We start from the raw sequence: 8,844 nt of genomic DNA, 5'->3' as shown, positions 1-8,844 counted from the left end.
TGATAGATCCTACAGAGCTCATTTCTTCCCATCTATCAGGGTAAGCCACCCTCTCAGAGCGGTCTGCCGGACTACCCTAATCATAGGACATCCTTCCCCGTCATTCTTATATCACTCTGTTTATTTCTCTCATAAGTGTCTTGCTGGTTTATAGTATAAGCACATGGGCTCTGGGTTCTAAGCCCAGTTTGGCCCTTTATTAGCAGTGTGACCTTGAGCAAATCATTCATATTTATGTGCCTTTGGTTTCTTCATTTCTTTTTTTTTATTCTTTAGTTCTAAATAGGAATAATAATAACTACTTCATAGGATTGTCATCAGGCTAAAATGAGTATAAATATAAATATATAATGGGTTAAATATATACAAATAAATAAAATGGGTTAATATATATTATAATATGCATAAATTGCCACCCCCAACTTCTTCCTAGCACAGTGCTTAGTGCATAATAGGCACTTTATAAAATACTTGAACAGATTGTGACTAACTGAAAAGAAGGAACATTCCCATATTCACCAGCAGATGACACATGTATGCAGAGAAAAATTAAAACTCACTCCGCTTTGACACACTTTGGCCAACAGATGTCGCTGCAGCTCTCTGGGTAAAGGAACCAAGACCTGTGACTGAGCTGGCTGAGCCAGTGGTCAGAGTCACCCAGGTAGGACGATGGACAAGCATTCCAAATAGAGGGTCAGAAAGTTATAATTGTATTAAAAAGCCAAAGTTGAGAAGATAAGGCTAAATTATGTTTTACACGATTGCATATTCTATAGCTGCATTTTCTTTCTGTTTTCTCACTTTATTAAACCGTAACAAGGAGCTGGCCATTCAGGCATCTTATATAATGGCAAACTCAGTTCAATGATGTGGAAGGTTATGGGGGTCAAAGGAAGTGGGCATCTGATGTGCAGCAAAGGGAGGCCATGAGCCCTGCATGATGATTCTTCCCTGGTGCTTTGGATTTCTGTTGGGCAAGGACAGTGCTCACAAATCTTCTCTGTCCTCCAGGATTGGGGACCCAAAAGGGAAATGGGCCCAACCCCTGAGGGGAACTTCTGGTCTGGTGTGGACAATGGACCAGAAGACCAGTCTATACAAATAAAGGTCTAGGGGGTGCAGCGATGGGAAGAAGAGGTGAGGTGAGGACAGCAGAGGGGACTCAAGCTGTCCTGATGCTTTCTTCATAGGGAAGGCATTTCAGGAAGAGAGTACCAGGTGAGCAAAGGTACGGGGACTGGAATCACTGGGCTCAGTGGCTAAAATCTAAGTAGTTTGGAGCTGGAGAATAGAAGTTCAAGAGGGCTGGAGGATAAGGTCAAGGACAGGGAGTGTATTAGTTATCTAGTGTTGGTAGACTAGCTAGTCTAGCAGTCTAGCACTTTTTCTTTTCCCCTCTGGGTCTTGTCAAAAGTCACCAGAGTCCAAGGCCCACCAGCCTGGTACAGTCCTGAATTATTCTTGTCCTGATGCAATTATCAATAATGGCTGCTTTCACTCTCCAAAGTTTTCTGGTTTGGTTGGTCACCTTATTTAGGGGCCCCATGTGCTTCCATTATCACAGTGACCCGGTCTTTACTGAGGAGGGGAGCAGGATCTGGTCCATCTCAGCGGGTGCTCAGCAGAAAGTAGAGGTTCAGGAAGAATGAGTTTTATATCTGGGGACCGTGGAGCTTGGGGTTCCAGAGCAAACTCCTCTTTTCTCTCAGGGAGGGATAGAGATGCTCCCTAGCAGGTTTTCTGCCTGCAAAAGGTTGAGTCAGGTTTCTAAGGCCTGCTGGAAGCTGCTGATGGCTTCCCCTCCCCACTGCCCCCGCCCCCCCCCCCATCTCTGATCTCTAGGCTACCACAGGCTGGCTATAAGAGGAATGGCCAAAGGGATGGAGATACAGAGTGAGGAGATGGGACAGCCCTGCCAGATACTCAAACCTAGAGTGGGGCTGGGATGGCCCCAGAGGCATCCTGGGTTCTGGATCTGCTTTGATTCTGACACTCTGGGTGACCTGGGTGGGATCCTACACTCTCTGGGCCTCAATTTCCCCATCAGTACAATGAAGGGTTAGTTGAGGTGGTCTGCATGGGACTAGCCAGCCCTAGGTGAATTGGCCTGGGGCAAGTGCTGAAGGAGGAGGGGGAGGAATGGTGAGGGAGAGGGTGGGGGAGGGGACTCCAAAGGCCGCCAAACACATTACCACAGAAATATTAACCGCCCTGTCGCTTCTTTCAGTCCAGCAAAGGCCATGGTCATAAATTAGGGCCGTGAGTCTGCCAGGCAGAGACTTAATGAAGAAGGAGATGAACTTCAGTGAGAGCAGGCCGTACCTCTGGAGGTCACAAGTCCAGCCCCAGCCTGGACAAAAGGAACCTGGAACCAGAGAGGGGCATGGGGTATCCAAGGTCAATGTTGGACTGGGCCAGGAAGGCAGGAGGCAGGTCTGCTGTGTCCACTGCTGTATCTCCAGCACACAGTAGGGTCTCCACTAGTATTTATGACTGAGGACCAAATGGCATGACAAATAATGCTAAGCTCAGGTCTGAAACCCAGACCTCTGGACTCTAGCCGGCCCCTTCCTAGTTTCCAAACCAGACCTGAAGGGTGTGGGTAGGAAAGAGGCTGCAGAAGTAAAAGACTTCTCAAGGAGATGGATCATGACTTCCCTCTGTTCCTGAGAGGAAATTTCAGCTTTTACAGGGCCACAAACCCTGGGATGTCTCACATGTTTCTCCAAGTGTGTAGCTGGTTTCATGTCTATCACATTTCTGACTGTTACACACCTTTTCTCTCTGTCTTCTCTCTTTATGGGGACGTCCCAGATGGAGTTCTTCCTCTTGGCACTTGGCCTTGCACCCCCCTGCCCACCGCAGACTCCCAGTAGCATAAGCAGCATTATGTTTAGAGGCAAGGCTGGTCATTCAATGAGACTTCGGCACTGCTGAGAGCGTCCGGAGGGGTGGGTGGCATCAGTGTATCAGGTCAAGGCCACACAGACCCCTCCATCTCATCCTTTCCTGCAAGGTCTCTTCTGGACTCCTATAGAAGCCACAGTCCTTACCCCCTTGCCCATCTGGGCTCCCATGGGCATGGCTTAGGTCTGATTCCTCTTTCTGTCTCCAGTGCCCAGCATGAGGTCTGGCACAAAAAGGATGGGCAGAAAGTGAGCGAAAGGGAAGAGGCACCAGGCAGCTCTCCTGCTTCCCATATTCCACTCCTCCTCTATGGGCAGAGGTCCCTCCAGAGCCTCCCAGTGAAGAATGTGGGGAATGCAGATCTGACTTATGTACATACATCCACCCACCTAACCCCAGCCATTAACGGTCTTCTTTAGTTCTCAGACTAGCAAGATCTTCCTGCCTCCTGTTCTTTGCACAAGATGATTCTTCTGAGCTTTCTCTGCTCTTCAAAATCTTACTCATTTTTCAAAACATCACTCAAAAATGACCTCCTCTGAGTAGAAGTCTCTGTAGGCTGGGCCAGGGGCCCTTACTCTAAGCTCTACTTCCTGGGGCTTCTTTTCTCTAGATCATGATTAAATAGGATTCTCCCTGGGTCGTTAGCTTCTCTAGAACTAACAAAGTTGTATTCAGTCCAGGCTTAATGGCTCGCTGGATTTGCAGGAGAGGCAAAGCTAGGGACCCTGGGGACCCGTTGATAGTCCCATAAGGCCAAAGACCACTGACTGGCTGCAAGAAGGGTGGTAGCCCAGAAATGACATTTAATGGGAATCAGTGAATGGCACTAAGGTTAAATATCAACTGGCATACATTAGGCACTCAATTAGTTGATTTTTGACAACTATTGATTTGGTACTTAGCTTAGCAGCAGCTCTCATATAAAACCCTCAAAGATTTTTGCTGACAATGAACCCACAGCTAACAGCATGCTTTGTTTGCCAGGACTTACTGTAGTGTTATGTTACATTATGAGGGCATGTCTTTGGAATCGGGGAGGTGACCTGTTAGAGACACAGCTCTCGAACCTGTGTTAGAGAGATCATTATTATTTTGTCCTGGAGAACTGGCAGAGCACCTTTTGAAGGTCATTCACAGAGGGGAATGTTTCAAGAGAATCTGGCCCCCTTTCATGAGGAATGACTGGGAGAAGGGGTAGGGAATTCGCTGGGAACAGATAAGGAGACTCATGCCACTATCCCTGATTCTGTGAGGAGCCATCGTGCATGACCTGCACTCCTGGCCCCGAGACAAAGCTGGAACTGTCAGGGAGTCCCAGGCAGACTCCTCTGGCAATGAAAGGGATGCTCCCAGGAGAGGAAGGAGTGAGCTCCTCAGCGAGAGAGGGTGCTCCTTATTGGGACAGCCTAGGAGGCTTCCCACGTTACCTCTGAGGTCCTTTTCAGGGTCTAGAGGGCACAAATTCTAAAATTACGTGGCCGTAAGATTCTAAAGTCCCAAAATTCTAGCCTTCTGCCATGTAGTTCTAGGGCCCTGAGACCACGAATGCAAAATAATCCAGTCTGGGGACCTTAGGGCAGGAGATACGCCTCTAACACTGGCCCTACTGGCCCGGAACCCACCTGTCTCTTTGCTCCACATATCTCAAGGGGTCATTTTATCTCCACCCACCTCCCTCCACCTCTAGGCTGCTTTTCCTCTCACATACCCAAGGTGCAGTTCTTAGCCCTCTAGCCAGGACAGCGTAGCATGACACAGGTCGTAAGGGATGTCAGACAGTTCATCAGAGGGGATGGTATCAAAGTGGCAAATCATGATCCCTCCTCTCCCGCCTGAATTAACTACCTCTGATTCTCTGTAGCTGGATTTCCTCCCCAATAGCCTCATCTGATGCTAGTGTTTGTCAGTCCAACTGCATCTCCCGCACAGCTACCACCCTCACCGCAGTGATGAGGAATGACTGGGTTAAGAGGGTGTAGAGGAAGTGTAGGATCCAATCTGGGCTGTGGGTAACCCCCTCTCGGAGGATAAAAGGCAGGCTGGCTTGGAGAGCAATGCAATCACAGTGGGAATTCCCTCCATGCTCTCACCTCAATCCGGCTACATGCAGTCAGAGCCTATTTTTTCCCATACTCCAGGCGAAGACACCAAAGGTCACGGCCTCACTTCAGGGAGGTCCCAAATGCCCTCCCAGGTGTCCCCTCCCGCCTCCTTCAATGCCCCAAGGTCAGCAGGAATGACATGGCACCACTTACAAGAGTAGAGTATCCGAGATTATTGCAGACTTTATAGAAAACTGCCCAAGGGAGATCCAGATGTCTTGGGTGGGGGGTGGGAAGGCAGGCCTCAGCCAATATGTTGAAGAAGGAGGGACTTCCTGTGTGCAGAGACAGCACAGGCCAGCCATTCTGCCTGACCTAGGGGATGGGAGTCAGGGAGAGGCAGCCCCCTCCCCGCTCACCTGTTGTGCTTTGGGATCATGCAGAAGGCAGGGCACTGAGGCTCTGACCCTAAACAGGACGGCTTGTGCCTGAGACAAGAAATGAGACCCTTCATCTTTTCCAAAAGGCACGGGGGAAGGGGGAGAGGGGATGACATCAAGGAAACCCCGGGAGAGAAGAGTCACATGGGTGGGAAAGGGTGTGTGGGCAACAGCTCCCAGGCCTTCAGGGCCCCTCCTCTACCTCTCTCTGAGGCCAAAATGTACAGGTGATTCTGGTTCTGAGGCCCAACCAACTAGGAGTCTCTCCTTCCTCATGGGCATCTGGTTCGGGCCAGGACGGCTGGGGGACACCTGGCCCCTGCACCTGTCTTATAGGGCTGGAGAGCTCACCCTAGGAGGAAGGGGGGATGGGCACATCCCAGGAATGGGTTCCTCACTGGACCCTGACCCAATGAATGGCAGGGGTGGATAGTGAATGCAAGCGATGGGTGTAGGAGGGGATAGATAGCCTAAAACTTGGGCAGGGGGATTAAACTCAGATCAGGGTGAAGAGCTCAGAGCCTGGAGATTAGGGGACAAGCACTGAGTATTGGGGGATCGGAGCCCCGGTGAGAAAGGCTGAGGATTGGTTCCATACTAAGGCTATAACGGGGTGTGACTGTCCCTGGGATGGGAGACAGTTGGAGCTGAGCCCCAAGCCTGGGCCAAGGAAGGGAGGCGCCGGAGCCAGAGCTCCGGGGGGGTGGGCAGTATGAAATACGCCCCCCAATTGGGGGAGGGTGCCTAGCCCTCAGAGCCTGGGGATGTGGGTGTCTGCAGGATAGAGGGCTCAGAGCTCCGGGATGGAAAAAAAGGTTCAAAGTCCACAAAAACCTTCAAGTGGGGGTGCCCTGCTTCTGAGACCGGAATGGGATGTAAGGGTCCCTGAGCCCCGGGAAGGAAGTTGAGGTCTCCAAGCTGGAGATGGGAGTCAGTAATGTCTAGGATGGTTTCCCACTGAGAGGGCAGGCCTCAAAGTACAGGGTGGTGGAGGCAGGACAAAGTTTGAAGGACAAAGTTTCCTGGAGAGTCTTGAAAAGGGGAAGGTGCTTTTGGTGGTTTAGGAGGGATGTGTCAGAGCCTGGGATGGGCAAGTGGGTTTCTGAAATCCGAAGGGGGTGGCTCTCGATCTTTGATGGTGAGAGCTCTCAGAGGCCGGGGAGAGGAGGTACAGCTTGGAGTCTCTGGGTGGGGGGATGCCATAACCCAAAGGTCTCAGGCCAGGCAGGGGCAAGTCTCAAAGCCCCCTACTCGCGGGCGTCTCATACCCATGGCTTCTGGCCAGATAGCCCCAGTAAAGTCACCAACTGTCAGGGACATCTATCAACCCCCAAGGGGTGACACTCAGAGGCCCGAGCCCGGGGAAGTGGCGCGGGAGCCGGCGGGCGCAGCCGGAGCGGGCGCGCGGCGAGGGTCTGCGTCCTGCTCATAGCGGTAATGGTAGCCCTCCATCTGGTCCCGGCAGGCCTCGCGCAAGTTGCGCATCCAGCGCTGGATGCCGCGGCGGTTTAGGTAGAGCACCATGAGGAAGATGAGGCCGATGAGCGCCAGCACCAGCCCGAAGAAGACGTAGGAGGCTTCCAGCTCCGGGCCGGCGAGTTCCACTTCTTCCCCGCGACCGTATGCATCGCCGTCGGCACAGCGCAGCCGAGCGTCGTCCAGGTCCAGGAAAGGCCGGTCCTGCAGCGCCCGCGGGGCGGCGCAGCGCAGGCGCCGCGCGTCGGGTACGCGCTCAGTGGCGTTGCGCAGCCAGGCCAGCAGGGCGCGCGCCGCACAGCCGCAGCGCAGGGGGTTGTCGGCGAGCAGCAGGCGCGGCGCTGGGAGGCCGCCGTCGCGCTCGAGCGCTCGCAGCTCGTCGGGGCCCAGGCCAGTTAACGCGTTGAGGCGTGCGTCCAGCTGCTCCAGGCGCGGGCGGCTTAGAGCTGCGGGCGGCAGGCGGCTCAGCGCGTTGCCCGCCAGACCCAGCAGGCGCAGCTCGTCCAGCGGGGCGAGCGCGGCGTCCAGCGCGGCCAGCAGCTTGGGGTCGCCCCGCGCCAGCGCGTGGTTGAGCTGCAGGGAGCGCAGCGCAGGCAGTCCGCGAAAGGCGTCGCCGCCCAGCGCGCGCAGCGGGTTGTGGCTCAGGTCGAGCGCCGTCAGGCTGGGCAGCCCGTCGAAGGCGCCGTCCTCCACCACCTCGATGTTGTTGTGCGTGAGGCGCAGCGCGCTGAGGAGCGGCAGGCGCACGCCGCCCGCCGCCGCCGCCGCCTCCTCCTCCCCGTCAGCGTCCCCGCCGGCGAAGGCGGCCGCGCGAAGCACGGTCAGGTTGGCGCCCACGATGGTGAGGTTGCGCGCGTCGGGCGGCACGTCCCGCGGGGGCTGCCGGAGCTCCGCGCCCGACGCGCAGCGCAACAGCAGCTTGGGGCCGCCGAAGCAGTAGCACTGGAAGGGACAGGGCGCGGCGGGCCGGCTCAGCGCCGCCGCCACCAGCAGCAGCCCCGGCAGGAGCGGCCCCCTTTGCTCCGGCTGTCCCGCGCGCGGGGCCATCGCAGCTGCCCCCGCATCCAGCGCCCTGGCCGCCGCGCTCACCAGTGAGTTCGGAGCGCCTGGGGGGCAGGAGGGGGGCGGGCGGGGAAAGTCCTTGACCCGGAGCGGCTGGCGGTCGCGGTTGTTTTGTCCGCTGGCTCTAAAGTCCGAGGGGCCTTCACTTTCCTGGCTGGGGCGAGAGGGGTCAGGCGGGGAGCGGAGCCCCCCGCCCTCGGTGCCCTCCTCGCCCTGCGCGCCGGCCTCCGACTTCCGCGGCCGTTGCGGGCTTGGAGCCGAGTGGGCAGGGTTTGTCGGGTTGTCTCCCCCCTCCCCGCCTCCTCCTCCTCCCCCAGCGGAGCCTCCGCGCCCTCCTCGCCGAGAGGCGGGGTGGGAGGCTCCCGAGAATCTGAGCTTTCGGCTGCTGCGCTTTCTCTCCCCCACTCTCCAGCTCCAGGGCTGCTGAGAAGTTTGGCTCTCCGAGGCTCTGACTTGCTTCTCCGTCATCTCCCCCACTCCTCCTCCTCCTCCCCCCCCCCCCCCCCCTTTCGGCTGCTGCGCTTTCTCTCCCCCACTCTCCAGCTCCAGGGCTGCTGAGAAGTTTGGCTCTCCGAGGCTCTGACTTGCTTCTCCGTCATCTCCCCCACTCCTCCTCCTCCTCCCCCCCCCCCCCCCCCCCCACTGGAATGAGAGAGTGGAAAATGGAAAGAACAACAGAGGCTTCAAGGACCCCGGCTGAGCCACAGAACAGAAATCACAACAGGCGCCTGGCCACAGCAGAGAAACACAGCCCAGTTCCCAGAAAGCCTTCTGTTGTTTAGTTAGCTTAGGCCCCACACTAATCTTGATAACCCACCCAACCCCTGGGGAGGATCATTTGATTATTGTTCTTTCTCTTCAAAGGTTGGCTCTGGAGGAAGTGCTCCCTTGGCAGCGGGGGGGGGGGGGGG

At 55.5% G+C, this 8,844-nt stretch overlaps 1 protein-coding gene across 1 annotated transcript; it reads right to left on the bottom strand.

The window, feature by feature from the left end:
• Positions 1–5,173: 5,173 nt before the first annotated feature.
• On the bottom strand, positions 5,174–7,956 carry TPBGL (trophoblast glycoprotein like). The gene has a single exon (XM_039228796.1). The coding sequence runs from the start codon at positions 7,916–7,918 to the stop codon at positions 6,740–6,742; it is 1,179 nt and encodes a 392-aa protein (XP_039084727.1). The 5' UTR covers positions 7,919–7,956; the 3' UTR covers positions 5,174–6,739.
• Positions 7,957–8,844: the final 888 nt, after the last annotated feature.

This window comes from Hyaena hyaena, unplaced genomic scaffold (genome assembly GCF_003009895.1).
Source record: "Hyaena hyaena isolate Hyena2069 unplaced genomic scaffold, ASM300989v1 scaffold_34, whole genome shotgun sequence".
In the NCBI taxonomy this organism is placed as follows: Eukaryota; Metazoa; Chordata; class Mammalia; order Carnivora; family Hyaenidae; genus Hyaena; species Hyaena hyaena.
Note: the sequence above shows the minus strand (reverse complement) of the source record. Positions and strands in the feature narration are given on the sequence as shown.